The 19,700-nt window shown below is 43.7% G+C and overlaps 1 protein-coding gene across 1 annotated transcript in view; it reads right to left on the bottom strand.

Moving 5' to 3' along the window:
• HK1 (hexokinase 1) overlaps positions 1-19,700 on the bottom strand; it is a 92,638-nt gene that overhangs the window by 61,617 nt on the left and 11,321 nt on the right. Inside the window, exon 2 of the mRNA XM_060768874.2 lies at positions 8,877-9,039. Coding sequence (XP_060624857.1) covers positions 8,877-9,039 — 163 coding nt within the window. The remainder of the gene's footprint in view (positions 1-8,876; positions 9,040-19,700) is intronic.

Here is a 19,700-nt window from a genome sequence, read left to right as displayed (position 1 = left end):
TGAGTCCCGCTGGGAGAGATGGAGCGGGGTATAAATAAGGTTTTATTATTATTATCAAAAAGTCTTGGTTCCTGTGTCATAAAAACATTATTAATGAACATATAATAGCAGAAGTTGCTACAGATCATAGCCTGAACTGTCTTCTACCCATAACTACCATTCAACAGAGTCACAATCAATTTGTACACATTTGCACTATCATTTAACCCCGGCATCAAAACCATTTTGGAAAAATTCAGGTTTTTGCTTCATGACCCATGATTTTAAAGCTGTTTTAACATCATTCAAGTAATTAAATCTGAAACCACGTAGGTTGTCTTTCTGAGGTCTAAACAGGTAAAAATTAGAAGGAGCCAAATCATAAACATTCTTTAAGCATGGATTTCCTTAGGTGCACAACCTTCTTTTGCCAGAAATTCCATGGCAAGTCTTTCTTTAAGCTTCATATTCATGGTTCTAATCAGTCAATCGAAAAAAGAAAAGACTATACCGGTAGAGCAAGGTTACCTCTACCATATCATGTCCAATAGCTGCAAAAGAAAGAAAAGTTAGAGTGATGGAGGCATTACTTTTTGACCCACCTTCGTAAATCCTGCTAGTACAATCCTTAAAACTGTGGTAGTAAAAAAATTGGATGGTACTGGATGATATGACTATTGGACAGTAATATCCATCTTAAGTCAGCTGCATTAAGATCACTACTGAACAATGGTCATGAATTCGAATCCAGCTCGGGTCCGAGTGAGGTTCCCACCAATTTGTGGGATGTGAGGGAGATCTGGCTGCGACATCTGTCACCCTATTGATCGCCAGGGTTGATTCGACCAATTTGTGTAGCCCAAAAGACAGTTGCATCTGTCAAGTAGGAAATTTAGGTACTGCGTATGTGAGGAGGCAAATTTAACTAATTTAGGACACCATAAAAATCTCCAGTAAGCATGCAAAGAATGAGGAAGTACTTCATCAGTGTCACAAATGGATGGTGAAGCGACAGCTCCTCTAGTGGCCAGAATACCCTCATGAAAAAGCTGGAATGTTAAGTAGCCTCTGTATGTCTGTCTATATATGTTGTGTGTCTATGGCACTGAATGTTTGCCAGGTATATGTACATTGTAATCCGCCCTGAGTTCTCTGCAGGTTTTGATTTTTGTTTTTGTTTTTTTGTCGTGTCAGGAGTGACTTGAGAAACTGCATGTCGCTTTTGGTGTGAGAGAATTGGCCGTCTGCAAGGACGTTGCCCAGGGGACGCCCAGATGAGCTGATGTTTTTATCATCCTTGTGGGAGGCTTCTCTCATGTCCCCACATGAGGAGCTGGAGCTGATAGAGGGAGCTCATCCGCCTTTCCCCGGATTCGAAACTATGACCTGTCAGTCTTCAGTCCTGCTGGCACAGGGGTTTAACCCACTGTGCCACCGGGGGCTCCTCCCCTGCAGGTGAGAAGGGCGGAATATAATTACTGTAAAAAATAAATAAATCTTAATATTACATAACATGTGGGGTTTTTTCCCATTTCTTAGATTTCCAAAGATACATGTACATAAGATACATGTGCTTGTATAGAAAACGGTGCAGCACTTTGCAGCTCTCTCTTTAGTACAGGACTCAGGCTGGATCTACACTGACATACAATGCAGACTGAAACTGAATGATATGGTGTAGATCCATATAACACAGTTTAAATGCATTAAGTTGCATTATATAGGTCTATCCTGACCATATTATTATTATAATTATTACCAGTATATGGGCAGTATAGACTATATAATATACACGTCTGCAGTATAAATCTATACTGACATTATAATATAGTTTCAATCTGCATTATATGTAGATCTAGCCATAGTCACACATTTCTTTGGACCCATTCACTCTTCTGCTTAATTGAACCCATTAAAAGAAAATAATGATTAGACAAGGAAGACCAAAAATATTTCTTATTACAATTGGAGCCTATATTTCTGTTGGCTCATGCTAAATAATCTTAAATTAATAGTCAAAAAAGCTCTTAGGAGCTAATCCAAGCCAGCAAACTAAATCCAAAAGAGATATTTCAACCTACCGATCAACACTTTCAACTATAACTAACACTTGTTTATTTTTTTAAGGCAGACATACAGCTCTTGATCTGGGAAACCCCAATGTCCAAAAACATGAGCTTCATTTCAAAAGCAGACCGATTCTATCAGCAGCCATCTATATATATATAAATTTGTTAGGGGCATCCAACGAGGAAACAAAACTCAAAAAACCCCCAACGAAACTTAACCAAAATTCCCATGCCCATAACACAACCCACAAGGTACAAACATATCTACTCAAAATGAAAAACAACACAACAACACACTCACAAAACGGCAAAACAACAAAACTCAAAAATCCCCCAACGAAACTTAACCAAAATTCCCATGCCCATAACACAACCCACAAGGTACAAACATATCTACTCAAAATGAAAAACAACACAACAACACACTCACAAAACGGCAAAAAAAACCCTCAAAAAAACCCCAACGAAACTTAACCAAAATTCCCATGCCCATAACACAACCCATAAGGTATAAACGTATCTACTCAAAATGAAAAACAACATAACAACACACTCACAAAATGGCTAAACAACTGAGCATGCGCATTGGCGCCCAGCCGCAAGTTCCCTGGCGCGCGCACATGCCCTTCCGGCCAACGTTCCCTCTGCGGAAACCATGCCCACTCCAAGCCCCGCCGCGCCGCTTCCCGCACACACACACATCCCTGCCGCACACACACACACAACCCCACACTCCATCACTCCCCTCGCCGCCGCACACACACACGCAACCCCACTCCCCCCGCCACCGCACACACACACGCAACCCCACACTCCATCACTTCCCCCGCTGCCACATGCACACACGCAACCCCACTCCCCCCGCCGCCGCACACACACACGCAACCCCACGCTCCATCACTCCCCCGCCGCCGCACGCACACACACAACCCCACTCCCCCCGCCGCCGCACACACACACACAACCCCACGCTCCATCACTCCCCCCGCCGCTGCACACACACACGCAACCCCACGCTCCATCACTCCCCCACCCCAATCTTACCTCCTTTTACTTCACGCCCCCTCCAAACCCCACCCCGCCCCTTCCCGCCCTGTCAAAATCTAGGAAAGACAGGAAGGAAGGAAAGAAGGAAGAAAGAGAAAGGGAGGTAAAGAAAAAGGGGGAAGGAAGAAAAGTTAGAGAAAGAAGGAAGAAGAAAAGGAAAGAAAAGGAAAGATGGAAGGAAAGGAAAGAGAGACAGCAGAAGAGAAAGAAAAAGGGGGAAGGAAGGAAAGAGATAGAGAAAGAAGAGGAGAAGGAAAGATGGGAGGGAAGGAAGGAAGGAAAGAAGGAGAGAAAGAGGGAAGATTGGCCACAGCAACACGTGGCGGGTAAAGGTTGTTATTTCTATTATTATTATTATTATTATTATTATTATTATTATTATTATGCAATTGTTCCTATGAGACCCTTTTAGGGGGAATGGGAGAGGTGTCAGGTCCCAGAGGCAATGCATTGCATTATTCTTATTGTTATGATGGTGGTAAAATAAAAGGAAATAAAAAGTGAAAGAAGGAAGCAAACAGGGAGGGAAGAAAGGCAAAGGAAGAAAGGGGGAGGGAATGAAGGAAAGAGAGAAGGATGAAACCAAGTAGTGAAAGAAAGAAAGAGGTAGAGAAGGAAGAAAGGAGAGAAAGGGGGAGGAAAAGGGGGAAGGAATAGGTAGGGACCTCTCTTTCATAATAGTCCAGATATCTACCTCAACTTTGATAAGTTTTACTATAGGCCACAGCAACGCGTGGCAGGGCACAGCTAGTTCATACTAAAACAGTAATAATTTAAGAGCAAAGTGTTATTAAATTTGAGAATTCCTTGCAGCATTTCAGCCCCTCAAATACGGATCTTATTTGAAATTACAAGGCACCACACCTCTCTGATCATGGCGTGTGATGATCTGAGACACTAAATTATTTAAGTGACAATATTTCAATCCGAAGCGTAACTTTTACATTGCTCTGCAGATAAAACCAATTAAAATGTCATTGTTCAATAAAGTATCTCACATTAAGGCCAGTTTACATATAGATATTATTATTAGAGCCCATTACTTGTCAAGGAAAGGGGGGGAAAACATAAGAACAGGTGGCCTTTCCAGCTCCTTTGGAAACAAATGAGCCTTCAAATGCACTGCAAACAAATAGTGCACTTCAGAAATGTGCACACTGGTAATATACAGTGAATTAATACTCCGTCTGCAAACTGAAACTAGCAGCTCAGTAAGGAAAACACTTGAAGTGCATTCAAATGTAAAAACAAACCAAGATCTGGTATGGTGACGTATTTTAACTGTGTTGTGTCTCACCACAAGCCGTGAGGAGAGGCAGGGTAAAAATAAACACATTATTGTTGCTGTCATTATTATTTATTTATTTATTTATTTATTTCGAGGTTTTATATACCGACCCTCTCACCTTCAAAGAGGGATTCAGACCGGTTCACAACATGTGTTAACATACAAAAAATATACAATAACAACACAATGCCACTTCATTACACGATTAAAATATCAGCACCATACACATTAAAACATTATCATCCCCGTTAAAAGAGCCAAATCGTTCGACACCATCACAATCCCATTCATCATCCTCCTTTCATGTGGGCAAAGAATTAAATCAGTTGTCAAATGCCGCGTTCCACAACCAGGTCTTTGTTAGTTTCCTGAATGTCATGAGGGAGGGGGCAGTTCTGATCTCTAATGGCAGGGAGTTCCAAAGTCGAGGGGCCACCATCGAGAAGGCCCTGTCCCTCGTCCCCACCAGCCGTGCTTGTGCAGGCGGAGGGACCGAGAGCAGGGCCCCTCCAGACGATCTTAGTGGTCTTGATGGTTCGTAGGGGAGAAAACGTTCGGAGAGGTAAACAGTGCCGGAGTCGTTTAGGGCTTTATAGGTTAACATCAGCACTTTGAATTGTGCTCGGAAGCTAATCGGCAGCCAGTGGAGTTCAAGTAACAGCGGAGTGGTGTGCTCCCTGTACCCCGCACCCGTTAGTAATCTGGCTGCCGCGCGTTGTACTTGCTGCAGCTTCCGGGCAGTCTTCAGAGGCAACCCCACGTAGAGAGCGTTGCAGTAATCTAAGCGGGATGTAACCAAAGCGTGTACTACCGTGGCCCTCCCAAGGTACGGACGCAGCTGGTGCACAAGTTTTAATTGTGCGAATGCTCAATGGGGTTCCAGGTTCAGCGATGAATCCAGGAGAACTCCCAGACTGCGTACCTGTGCTTTTAGGGGGAGTGTGACCCCGTCCAGCACAGGCTGTAACCCCGTACCCTGTTCGGTCTTACGACTGACCAGGAGTACCTCTGTCTTGTCTGGATTTAGTTTCAATCTGTTGTCCCTCATCCAGACCGTGACAGCGGCCAAGCACCAGTTCATGACCTGAACAGCCTCCTTAGTGGCAGGTGGAAAAGAGTGATAGAGTTGGACATCATCTGCGTACAGATGGCATCGCACCCCAAAACTCCGGATGATCTCTCCCAACGGCTTCATGTATATGTTAAACAACATAGGGGACAAAACTGAACCCTGCGGGACTCCACAGTACAATGGCCGCGGAGTCGAGCAGGTGCCCTCTAAAGACACCTTCTGAGAACGACCCTCGAGGAACGACCGGAGCCACTGCAATGCAGTACCCCCAAGGCCCATTCCCGCGAGGCGTCTCAGAAGGATACTGTAGTCGATGGTATCGAAGGCCGACGAGAGGTCCAGCAGAACCAGCAGGGACACACTCCCCCTGTCCAATTCCCGGCGAAGATCATCCACTAAGGTGACCAAGGCTGTCTCAGTACCATGTCCCGGCCTAAAGCCAGACTGTGACGGATCTAGATAGTCCGTGTCCACCAGGAATTCCTGGAGTTGCGAGGCCACCACACATTCCAGGACTTTGCCCAAGTAGGGGAGATTGGAAACTGGCCGAAAGTTGACAAATTGAGTGGGGTCTAGTGATGGTTTTTTCAACAGCGGTTTGATAACAGCTTGTTTTAAGCTGGCTGGAATCTTGCCTTCCCGAAGGGAGGCATTAACCACCACCTTTACCCACTCTGCCAAACCCCCTCTGGCTTCTTTTACCAGCCAGGAAGGGCAGGGGTCTAGGATGCATGTGGTGGGCCTCGCCTCTCCCAGAACCCTGGTGACCTCGTTGAGTTGAATAGATCGAAACGAATCCAACAAAACTGGACAAGCAGGTGACACAAAAGCACAGTATTGCTTTTTATTGACACAAAAGCACAGTATGTCACAGCAAACGAGATCTCTATGCTGGATTTCATATCACAAAATCACAAGTTGAACACTTCCCAAGCATCTAGGACTGTGTGATGTATTTTCAAATGATGCGCGCAGATCCAAGTAAGGTGGCCTTTTGCAGTTGACAGATCATGATTTTGTCAATGTTTATTGTTTCCAAATGCCGGCTGAGATCTTTTGGCATGACACCCAGTGCGCCAATGACCACTGGAACCACCTGTACTGGTTTATGCCTTTGCAGTTCGATTTTGAGGTCTTGATAACGGCTGAGTTTTTCCTGTTATTTTCCTCAATGCGACTATCACCCGGTATGGTGGCATCAATAATCCGGACTATTATAGCAGCAACTTCCCGTTGCACATCGGGGGGGGGGGGGGGGGGCAATAACAGCTAGCTTGTAGAGTTTATCAAAAGGTGTAGCTTTAAGACACCCTGTGATTATTCTGCATGTTTCATTCAATGCTATGTTCACCTGCTTTACATGGGCAGACCTATGCCAAACAGGACCGGCATACTCAGCAGTTGAGTAAGGCAAGGCCAGGGCTGATGTTCTTACTAATTTTGGGTCTGCACCCCACGTGCTGCCAGTAAGTTTTCACAGGATGTTATTGCATGCAGCTACTTTGTGCTTGGTGTTCAAGCAGTGTTTCCTATATGCTAGTCTTTAATCTAAGGTGACACCGAGATATTTAGGATGGAAACAATATTCAAGTTCTTGACCTTCCCAGCTGACTTTCAATTTCCTGTTGGCTTCACGGTTGTGTAGATGGAAAACACATACTTGTGTTTTGGCAGTGACAATAAGACACCATTTTACCTAGCATAAAATATATTCTCAGTTTTTTTTAATAAAAGAAAATATTGTTAATACTTGCCCTTGTTCTCTTTTCTTATGATTTTTTGTAATTAATAAAAACATTAAAATATGATTTTATTTATTTTTAAAAAACATGTATTGTCAAAGGGTTTCATGGCTAGAATCACTGGGTTGCTGTGAATTTTCCAAGCTGTATGGCCATGTTCCAGAAGCATGGCCTGATATTTCACCTACATCTATGTTAGGCATCCTCAGAGGTTGTGAGATCTTCTAACAATGCCTGCTATAGATGTAGGCGAAACATCAGGAGAGAATGTTTCTGGAACATGGCCATACAGCCCGGAAAACTCACAGCAACCAAGTTAAAAAATACTTTCTCTTTCCCTCATTTTTTACAAATACATACCTTCCCTAAGACAAGAAGAACCAAACAATCTCTTGTCATTTGTTACCTGGGAGTCACTTTGGACCATGCTGACCTACAAGAAGCACTGCCTGAACATCAAACAAAAAGTGGGTGCTAGAAACAACATCATACGAAAGCTGACTGGCACAACCTGGGGATCACAACCAGACACAGTGAAGACATCTGCCCTCGCGCTATGCTACTCTGCTGCTGAGTATGCATGCCCAGTGTGGAACACATCTCACCACACTAAAACAGTAGATGTGGCTCTTAATGAGACATGCCGCATTATCACAGGGTGTCTGCGCCCCACACCACTGGAGAAATTACACTGCTTAGCCGGTATTGCACCACCTGACATCCGCCGGGAAGTAGCAGCCAATAGTGAAAGGACCAAGGCAGTGACATCTCCAGCTCATCCCCTGTTTGGGTATCAGCCAGCACGTCAACGACTTAAATCAAGACATAGTTTTCTTAGATCTACAGAGACACTCGCTGGAACACCCCAGCAAGTGAGAGTCCAAAAGTGGCAGGCCCAAACCCAGCACCTCAATTCATGGGTGATACCAGATGAGAGACTCCCCCCTGGACACACAGAAGACTGGGCGACTTGGATGGCGCTGAACAGACTGCGCTCTGGCACCACGAGATGCAGAGCCAACCTTCAGAAATGGGGCTACAGGGTGGAATCCTCGGCATGCGAGTGCGGAGAAGAGCAAACCACTGACCACCTGCTGCAATGCACCCTGAGCCCTGCCACATGCACAATGGAGGACCTTCTTGCAGCAACCCCAGAGGCACTCCAAGTGGCCAGATACTGGTCAAAGGACATTTAACCAAATACCAAATTTGCAAAATCTGTGTGTTTTTTTTCCCTTTCTTTTTAATCTGTGTGTTTGTTTTGCTCTGTTAAAATTGTAATACAATGGTTGCTGATGACACGATAAATAAATAAATTTGTTTCAGTGGGAACTGGATTGTGGGTTTTGGTTTGGTGTGTGTGTTTTTCTCCTTGCAGCAAATTTATTTTATTATTTATGTACAATATTTATACCCCACCACCCCACTCTTCTCAACCCCGAAGGGTACTCAGAGTGGCCTTACAAAGACAACAATTCGATGCCACATACACAACAGACATATACATTAAAACCTGAATACTACAGCTAGTTCCTTATGACTAAACATCCTTATGAACACTTCAGTATTCAACAGATCATGCTGTATGGGGAGCAACAACATGTTTGTTTTTTTTCAGACATCATGTACATTTCCAAATAGAAGCAATAGAAATAATATATCAGAGTCACATTCCTTACCTGAACCATCGGGAATAGACCTTACAAATGTAGGAAGCATCTTGACAGTGGCTGTTGGATTAAAATCCCTGGATAACCCATTCTTCATCTCTCTCCTGAAGCGTCCCATAATATCCAGAAGAGTTTCATCGGAGAGTCGCATGGAGTACAGATATTTATCAATCTAAGGAAGAGGCAAAAAAAAGATAATTAATTTTATAGCTTGCACAATTTTATGTGAAGGGAGGGAATTGGGGCAACGCTTTAGCAATGAGCCAGGCTTTAGCTCAGTAGGCTAATGTCACACCTCAGAGTAGATTCACCTTGCTGAAAAAACACCAAACTGCACACAGCCAGAAGTCTTTATAGTTTATTAAAAATAAAAGGTAAAAAGTTTTTAAAAGCAAAGGTAATGTTTCAAAAGATCAACATAAACAAGCACCTTGAAGATTAATTCAAAAAGGCACCAGCAAAACAAAAACCCAAGAGAACATGACAAAGTCCTGAAAACATGAACACAAGGACTGCAAGATAATCCATACAAGCAAAGGCAAGTTTCTTGGTAAAATGAAAAGTTGCTTTGACAAAGATTTGGTCTCAAACACACTGCTTAATACCCTTTGCCAAACATGAAGGCGTTTCTCTGGCCTCCTTCCTGTTAGCTATTCTCACACTCCTTCGAACTCTGAATTCCAAACGGTCAGCCCAATCTCAGGTTCCCATTTCATCAAGGTCAGTCTGTTCATTAGTGTCAGCCTGTTTCCCTGCTTGCTCATTATCATTATCAGGCTGAGAACTGTCCTCCTTCTCTGAGTCAAACTGCACCTTCAGTATCAACACTTTCATTTCTTTCGTGGGAAACTGTACTTCTTCACTGTCTATAACAGGGACATTTTGAACCAGGCTGTGAACCTGAGTCCTATCATCCTCATCAGAGACACTCTGTGGTTCCAGCTGAGTCACAACAGCTAACCGCCAACTGCAGTAAATATTGCCAACTGAAAAGTTCACAATTCGCAGCCTGGATCAGGGTCCAGCTTCTGCCTACCCAGTAGTTTTGAAAACAGCAATGTGAGTGGATAAATAGGGACCGCTTAAGTGGGGGGGTATTTAGAGCACCCATAAGGAAATGCTAGAAAAATGCCAGCAATTTGATCAAGGAGGAAGTTTACAAACAAAGCTCTTCGGCAGGGAAAGTGGAGCGACAACACCCCCTCCCCCCTCGTGACGGGAACTGAGCACAGCCTCCAAGATGTCGAAGATGGAAAAGCCTATATATACCTCTATTTATGTACAGTTGTCTGTCTTGTCAGTGAATAACGGCATTGAATGTTTGCCGTATATGTGTTCTGTAATCCACTCTGAGTCCCCTTCGGGGTGAGAAGGACGGAATATAAATAATGTAAATAAATACATAGAATTTTTAAATAAATTTTAAAAATTATTTTTATCAATATAATTATTTTAATTATTTTCTTGCTTTAGATCATTTTTAGGTAAAATAAGTTTTATCTTTTTGTTGATGTATAAGATACAAATATATTAGTGGGGGAAAGCAATGTTTTAAATTTTTATTTACAGTTTGCTCCATTTGAATGCCTTGTATATGGTAAGAATATTAATCAGAAATCTTCTATTTATATAAATTAAACACCATTGTTCCACTGTCCATTTGGCCACAAACAGTTAACTTGAATTAGAAGGCTGTATACTGCTTTCTAAACAGAGTAGAGGGGGAAGCAGCAATTCGAAAAGGCTCTCGGGTTTTCTTGCATTCCTGATGGTATACAGAGTGCAAGGGCGGAGGTTATCCTCCAAGATCTGCTAGTTCCAAGCCTGTTTGGGCTTAGTAAATGGTCAATACCACCTTGAAATGAGCTCAAACTAGAGTACCAGCAACACATGATCTTAATAAGCACTTAATAAGCACCTCAACATGAGGACATACATTTTTCATCTAATTGCTAAAGTTAAGGTGAAACTTTTCCACAAACATGTGGAACTAACCTTTAGCAAAACAGATCTCTAATCCATTTAGTATAGCATTCCATATTCTGACTGGTAGGGTCTCCAGGATTTCAGGTCCTTCCACAGATATATAAACCCTTTTTCCTAGTTCCAACAGACCTCACTACCTCTGAGGATGCTTGCCATAGATGCAGCGAAACGTCAGGAGAGAATGCCTCTAGACCAGTGGTTCTCAACCTTGCTAATGCCGTGACCCCTTATTGCAGTTCCATATATTGTGGTGACCCCCAACCATAATATTGTTTTCATTGCTACTTGATACCTGTCATTTTACTACTGTTATAAATCGTAATGTAAATATCCGATATGCGGGATAGATTTTCATTCACTGGATTAAATTGAGTACAAATACCCAATATGTCCAAATGTGAATGCTAGTGGGGTTGGGGGGGGAGGATTGATTTTGTAATTTGGGAGTTGTAGTTGCTGGGATTTATAGTTCACTTATAACCAAAGAGCATTCTGAACTCCGCCAGCGCTGGATTTAAACCGAACTTGGCACACAGAACTCCCATGACCAACAGAAAACACTGGAAGGGTTTGGTGGGCACTGACCTTGAGTTTGGGAGTTATAGTTCACCTATATCCGGAGGAGTGCTGTGGATTCATGCAATGATGGATCTGGACCAAACTTGGCACAGATACCCAAAATGCCCAAATGTGAACACTGGTGGAGTCTGGGGAAAATAGACCTTGACATTTGGGAGTTGTATTTGTTGGGATTTATAGTTCACCCACAATCAAAGAGCATTCTGAACTCGACCAACAATAGAATTGGGTCAAACTTCTCACACAGAATCCCAATGACCAACAGAAAATACTATGTTTTCTGATGGTCTTTGACGACCCCTTTGACACCCCCTCACGACCCCCCCAGGGGTCCCGACCCCCAGGTTGAGAAACACTGCTCTAGACCATGGCCATATAGCCCGAAAAAACCTACAACAACCCAGTGATTCCAGCCATGAAAGCCTTCGACAATATATCTCCTAGTGGGTTTCCAAATCCCATGATACCATAGAACTGTGACATGGCAGGTAGAATAGAAACAAAATGCTATAATTAAGCACTGCAAACACAGACTTAGGTAGCTAACAAAATCAAAGCATACCGCCTTTTTGAACAGGAAGTTTAATAAACTGGTGCTCGGATTAGAAGATTATTCTGTATGGCTACAACAGACTGTGCATCTCATCTTTCTTTATTTTGAAATAAGAACATCACCAGGCTTGCCCAAGAGGCCAACAACACAAACCAAATAAAGCAACGGCTTGGCATCTTCTACTGGCAAGAGTAAAAGAGCTGAAGCCTGAGGAGTATTGACTTACTACTTGTATCACTTATCATGTGATCTTACACGGTCTGAATGCAGTGTGAAATCTAATACTGCACCTGACTGAATATAGACCAGAAATGTTAAGCAGCCACTCATCTAAATAATTTTTGACGTAACCACACAGCATTATGCCTTAGAATAATAGAATCAAAGAGTTGGAAGAGACCTCATGGGCCATCCAGTCCAACCCCCTGCCAAGAAGCAGGAATATTGCATTCAAATCACCCCTGACAGATGGCCATCCAGCCTCTGCTTAAAAGCTTCCAAAGAAGGAGCCTCCACCACACTCCGGGGCAGAGAGTTCCACTGCTGAACGGCTCTCACAGTCAGGAAGTTCTTCCTCATGTTCAGATGGAATCTCCTCTCTTGTAGTTTGAAGCCATTGTTCCGCGTCCTAGTCTCCAAGGAAGCAGAAAACAAGCTTGCTCCCTCCTCCCTGTGGCTTCCTCTCACATATTTATACATGGCTATCATATCTCCTCTCAGCCTTCTCTTCCACAGGCTAAACATGCCCAGTTCCCTAAGCCGCTCCTCATAGGGCTTGTTCTCCAGACCCTTGATCATTTTAGTCGCCCTCCTCTGGCAGGTAGAATAGAAACAAAATGCTATAAGCTGGACACATTCCAGCTTGTCAATATCTCTCTTCAATTGTGGTGCCCAGAATTGGACACAATATTCCAGATGTGGTCTAACCAAAGCAGAATAGAGGGGTAGCATTACTTCCTTAGATCTAGACACTATGCTCCTATTGATGCAGGCCAAAATCCCATTGGCTTTTTTTGCCGCCACATCACATTGTTGGCTCATGTTTAACTTGTTGTCCACAAGGACTCCAAGATCTTTTTCACACGTACTGCTCTCGAGCCAGGCGTCACCCATTCTGTATCTTTGCATTTCATTTTTTCTGCCAAAGTGGAGTATCTTGCATTTGTCACTGTTGAACTTCATTTTGTTAGTTTTGGCCCATCTCTCTAATCTTTGGGACAGATAAGGTGGATAAGGTCCCCGAGTCTTAAAAATGCTGAGACACAGAAGGTTGTAGAAAGGGACTGAGAGAAGAGAACCATTGTCGGGATTTTGTACTTTCAATTGTAGAATTTGCTAATGCTGTGTTTCCCAGCATATTTTCCTAAAAGTAGGACTCACTGAACGTGATTGTCCTGCTTCTTGGAAGGGGTTAGACTGGATGGCCCATGAGGTCTCTTCCAACTCTATGATTCTATGACTGAAAATCTGGGGATTAATTGCTGAGGAAAATATATTGGATTGATCTATAGCAGGGATGGGAATAGTGTGAGTTTTCAAGAAGTTGTTGCATTGAAATTCCCATCCTATCGAATGCATATCCAGTGCATAGCACAGTACAATGCTACACTACTACGATCCTAAACAATACTGACTTGTGAGTAAATCCTTTTACAGTAAGTCGTAGCAAGATTAAGTGTGTGTTAAAGAAAAATCTTATGATGTTAATTATTATGTACAGCTGGTAATGTAGGTCAGTCAGCATGTTTGGGCCACACTTGGTGGGGTATAACTGTATAGATTTTAGAATACAGTTTGGAGACACGAAACGCTACTCTGAGGAGAAGCAATATGCTGTAATGCTGCTATGCTCTAACAGCGATGCTCTTTGCTATGGTAGAATATGGTAGGTGCTTGTTTATAGAGCTATTGTCCTCCCAACCCTGCTATATGCCTGTGAGACGTGGACTGTCTAGAGACGTCACATGCAACTCCTGGAACGATTCCATCAGCGCTGCCTCCGGAAAATCCTGCAAATCTCCTGGGAAGACAGGCGGACAAACGTCAGCGTGCTGGAAGAAGCAAAGACCACCAGCACTGAAGCGATGGTCCTCCGCCATCAACTCCGCTGGACAGGCCATGTTGTCCGGATGCCCGACCACCGTCTCCCAAAGCAGTTGCTCTACTCCAAACTCAAGAACGGAAAACGGAATGTTGGTGGGCAGGAAAAGAGATTTAAAGATGGGCTCAAAGACAACCTTAAAAACTCTGGCATAGACACTGAAAACTGGGAAGCCCTGGCACTTGGCCGCTCCAGCTGGAGGTCAGCTGTGACCAGCAGTGCTGCAGAATTTGAAGAGGCACGAATGGAGGGCGAAAGGGAGAAGCGTGCCAAGAGGAAGGCACGTCAAGCCAACCCCGACCAAGACCGCCTTCCACCTGGAAACCAATGCCCTCACTGCGGAAGAAGATGCAGAGCAAGAATAGGGCTCCACAGCCACATACGGACCCACAAGAACACTGGAAGACAATCATCCTCGGAAAGCGAGGGGTCGCCTAACATGGTAGAATAGCTATTTACTCAAGGTTTATGCTTTGCTCTCTCATTTGAATGAAGATGAAGAAGCCTTATTCTGTGTTATGTAAGTTTTTCTTTTTCCTCTTGTTTGTGTGTCTTTTGCATGGGCTTTGGCTAAAACACGCTTTGCACAACAAATCCCACTCAACCTAACTGGTTTTATGCCAGAATATGTATATAAAGACCTGGATTAAGGAAGTTACCAGTTTAAACCTCTCCTTAGCTTTCACCAAGTCACAGGCAGGACTGGACTAAGACACTTTGCTGCCTGAGATACATTCTGAAATAGCACATACAAGCACACCAAACTCAAGGACAACAAAGCAATTTTGGTATTTGTACTCCTCCCTGGAGGTTGAACTAAATACATAATAAACAATAAAGTATTTGCTTCTTAGTCATGAGATGCAAGAACACAATCACCATAAACAGCTTGCATTCTCTGATTAATCTCTTTTGGGGTGACATGTTCTGTTGTCAAGAATTCAATGATTGCACGTTGCTTAAGTTGCACTGACCGACTGCGCTGGGTTCCATACTTTGCACTTTAACAACACAACCATTTAATACTAAGGCTTCCTGCCAAAAAGGAACTGTAGAGGAAAGACTACTGAACAAGCCAGTACCTGCCACATATCAGTACAACCATCTGTTGAGGAGTTACGAAGGTGGAGGCATTACTTTTCATTCAACCCTCATATTACTCACTTCCACATTAGGAGTGATGCCTCTTTTCCTAAGGAACTTCAGAGGAGGAAAGGCACATGTGGCATCTTTGATGATCTGTTCTCATTCTCCCAGAAAGACAATTGTGGAAACCCACATGACAGCCAGCTCTTGCTTATCTGATTGTGATAGTCATGCATGGTGCTAATGGTATTGTGACTGAGAGGGACAGAGTTAGTGGAATAAGAATAGCTCCAGGGCCCACATGCTTATCTTGTTGGCTGATGCTGGGTCACTCCCTTAATGCTACAAGATTCTGGATAAGAACGTTTGCTATTCACACCATTGGCGTGCCCCTTATACTCAGAATCTTATGAATGGGCATTCACATCCACCTGCCTTACAGAAGATAGGAAAGCTGATTTGCTAAGCATACAAATGAAATCCATAAGGACTCCACCCCACTCAGACCCATCGTGAGTGCCATTGGATCCCCCACATACGACCTAGCAAAATTTCTTGCTGCACAGTTACAAAGCCATATTGGACTCACTACACACTACATCAAGGACTCAGCCCACTTCATAGAAAAAATCAGCAATCTCAAGCTAAATACCAACGACAAACTGATCAGCTTCGATGTGGTATCTCTATTTACCATGGTCCCGGTAGCAGACACCATGGCACTCATCAACCAGAGGTTCCCAGAAGACATCACGGTTCTGTTTCACCATTGCCTCACCACCAGTTACTTTCAGTGGGACAATGAATTCTACGAACAGAAAGATGGAGTAGCTATGGGGAGCCCTCTCAGCCCGGTCATAGCTAACTTCTACATGGAACACTTTGAGGAACAAGCCCTGGAGACAGCAACCAAAAAGCCCACGATATGGTTCAGATATGTGGATGACACCTTCACCATTTGGAGCCATGGAGAAGAAGAACTCAACAGGTTCCTGGACCATCTTAACAGCATCCACCCAAACATCCAGTTCACCATGGAAAAAGAAAATGAAGGAAGACTGCCTTTTCTAGATGTCCTAGTCATCCGCAAACCAGATCAACAATTGGGTCACACCGTCTACAGAAAACCCACACACACAGATAGATATCTACATAAAAACTCCAACCATCACCCAAGTCATAAAAGAAGCACCATTAAAGCCTTGGCAGACCGTGCAAAAAGAATCTGCGAACCCCACCTCCTCCAAGATGAACTGAACCACCTCAACTGGGCTCTCCAGGCCAATGGATACTCCACCTCAGACATCAGAAGAGCTGCAAGACCAAGAACAAGCCACGAGAGTAAAGATGAAGATCCACCCAGAGGAAAAGTGTTCCTGCCATACATCAAGGGAACCACTGACCGCATAGGGAAGCTGATGAGGAAACACAACATACAAACAATCTACAAACCCACCAAGAAAATCAAACAAATGCTACATTCAGCAAAGGACAAGAGGGATCCTCTCACCTCTGCAGAAGTCTACCGTATACCATGCAGCTGTGGACAAGTCTACATAGGGACCACCAAACGCAGCGCCCAGACACGCATCAAGGAACATGAAAGGCACTGCAGACTACTTCAACCAGAGAAGTCAGCCATAGCAGAACACCTGATGAACCAGCCTGGACACAGCATATTATTTGAGAACACAGTAGTGCTGGACCACTCGCACAACCACCATGTCAGACTACACAGAGAAGCCATTGAAATCCACAAGCATGTGGACAATTTCAACAGAAAGGAAGAGACCATGAAAATGAACAAAATCTGGCTACCAGTATTAAAAAAACTCTAAAATTATAACAGCTAAACAACAGAGAGGAAAAAACCAGGCACAGATTAACACCTCCCAGCAACAGATTTTCCCAGGCTCAGGCAGGCCTTCAAATGCTAATGAAGGTGATCAGCTAAACACACCTAACTGCAGCAGGGAAGAGCTCCTTGCCCCACCCCAGCCATTCCACAGATATATAAACCCATTGTCCTAATTCCAACAGACCTTACTACCTCTGAGGATGCTTGCCATAGATGCAGGCAAAACGTCAGGAGAAATGCCTCTAGAACATGGCTCTATAGTCCGAAAAAACCCACAAGAACCTACTGGTTCAGGATGTTTTCTGGTGAATTACGTGAGAGCAGCAGGAAATCTTGGATGAGCTAACATGGCCTCTTTTTTAGGCAAGGCTACACAGAAACAACCTATATAGTTGCTACATCCAAAATAATCAAAGAGATGTGTTTTTAAACAAGAAATACTTCACTTTTTCTACAGAGCAACAGCGGTACTGTGATGCTTCCTCCACCTTATAATTGGAAGATGACTTTTACAAAACTATATACTATATTGTCAGTAAATCCACATATGTAATACTCACAAAAATTATCTCACATACAAGTTTCTAAGTACTAGTATTACCAAATTATGAAAAATGTAAAAAGACCTACGACTAAATTGTGTTGATATTTAGAGCATCAAATTCATTGTTCACCTCCAGCACCGTCGACCACTAGCCTTCTTTTCGGCTTTGAGCTAGCTGTGTCATCACATCTGGGGCTCGTTGAACGTATCCTCTGCTCTTCCCCAGTAGCATTTTGGCTATCTTCCAACCTGGGAGTCCCATCTTCCAATGGCATACCGACATCTCTCTGGTTGTACTGGTCCATTTAGTTCTCTTGGCAAGAATACTGGAGTGGTTTGCCATTGCCTTCCCCAGGGATCACGCTTGGTCTGACCTCTCTGCCACGACCGTTCCGTCTTGGGTGGCCCTTCACGGTTTCGCTTGTGACATCATTGCTCCAGCACCACGACAAGGCGGTGATCCTTTGCTGGAAACATTAACAACCTTAGATATGCAGATGACACCACTTTGATGGCCGAAAGTGAGGAGGAGCTGAGGGGCCTTCTAATCAAGGTGAAAGAAGAAAGTGCAAAAGCTGGGTTGCAGTTAAACATCAAAAAAACCAAAATTATGACAACAAGATTGATTAACAACTGGGAAATAGAAGGAGAAAACATGGAGGCAGTGACAGACTTTGAGGACAGGAGCAGAATTCAAAACGATCTTGACAGATTAGAGAGATGGGCCAAAACTAACAAAATGAAGTTCAACAGTGACAAATGCAAGATACTCCACTTTGGCAGAAAAAATGAAATGCAAAGATACAGAATGGGTGACGCCTGGCTCGAGAGCAGTACGTGTGAAAAAGATCTTGGAGTCCTCGTGGACAACAAGTTAAACATGAGCCAACAATGTGATGTGGCAGCAAAAAAAGCCAATGGGATTTTGGCCTGCATCAGTAGGAGCATAGTGTCTAGATCTAAGGAAGTCATGCTACCCCTCTATTCCGCTTTGGTTAGACCACATCTGGAATATTGTGTCCAATTCTGGGCACCACAATTCAAGAGAGATATTGACAAGCTGGAATGTGTCCAGAGGAGGGCGACTAAAATGATCAAGGGTCTGGAGAACAAGCCCTATGAGGAGCGGCTTAAGGAGCTGGGCATGTTTAGCCTGAAGAAGAGAAGGCTGAGAGGAGATATGATAGCCATGTATAAATATGTGAGAGGAAGCCACAGGGAGGAGGGAGCAAGCTTGTTTTCTGCTTCCTTGGAGACTAGGACGCGGAACAATGGCTTCAAACTACAAGAGAGGAGATTCCATCTGAACATTAGGAAGAACTTCCTGACTGTGAGAGCTGTTCAGCAGTGGAACTCTCTGCCCCGGAGTGTGGTGGAGGCTCCTTCTTTGGAAGCTTTTAAGCAGAGGCTGGATGGCCATTTGTCAGGGGTGATTTGAATGCAATATTCCTGCTTCTTGGCAGGGGGTTGGACTGGATGGCCCATGAGGTCTCTTCCAACTCTTTGATTCTATGATTCTATGATTCTATGATTTCTAGGTGCAAAGATTACTGCAGACGCAGTCTGTGGCCAGGAAATAAGAAGACGCTTACTTCTTGGGAGGAGAGCAATGACCAATCTTGATAAAATAGTGAAGAGTAGAGACATCACATTGGCAACAAAAATCCGCATAGTTAAAGCAGTAGTATTCCCCATAGTCACCTATGGATGTTACAACTGGGCCATAGGGAAGGCTGAGTGAAGGAAGATAGATGCTTTTGAACTGTAGTGTTGGAGGAAAGTGCTGAGAGTGCCTTGGACAGCGAGAAGATCCAACCAGTCCATACTTCAAGAAATAAAGCCTGACTGCTCATTGGAGGGAAGAATAGTAGAGGCCAAGATGAAGTATTTTGGCCACATTATGAGAAGACAGGAAAGCTTAGAGAAGAAAACGATGATGGGGAAAATGGAAGGAAAAAGGAAGAGGGGCCGACCAAGGGCAAGATGGATGGATGGTATCCTTGAAGTGACTGGATTGACCTTGAAGGAGCTGGGGGTGGTGACGACTGACAGGGAGCTCTGGCGTGGGCTGGTCCATGAAGTCACAAAGAGTCGGAAAAGACTAAATGAATTAACAACAATAAATT

This window comes from Anolis sagrei, chromosome 3 (genome assembly GCF_037176765.1).
Source record: "Anolis sagrei isolate rAnoSag1 chromosome 3, rAnoSag1.mat, whole genome shotgun sequence".
Taxonomy (NCBI): domain Eukaryota; kingdom Metazoa; phylum Chordata; class Lepidosauria; order Squamata; family Dactyloidae; genus Anolis; species Anolis sagrei.
The sequence above is the reverse complement of the archived record's forward strand: the minus strand, read 5'-3'. Positions and strand labels throughout refer to the sequence as shown.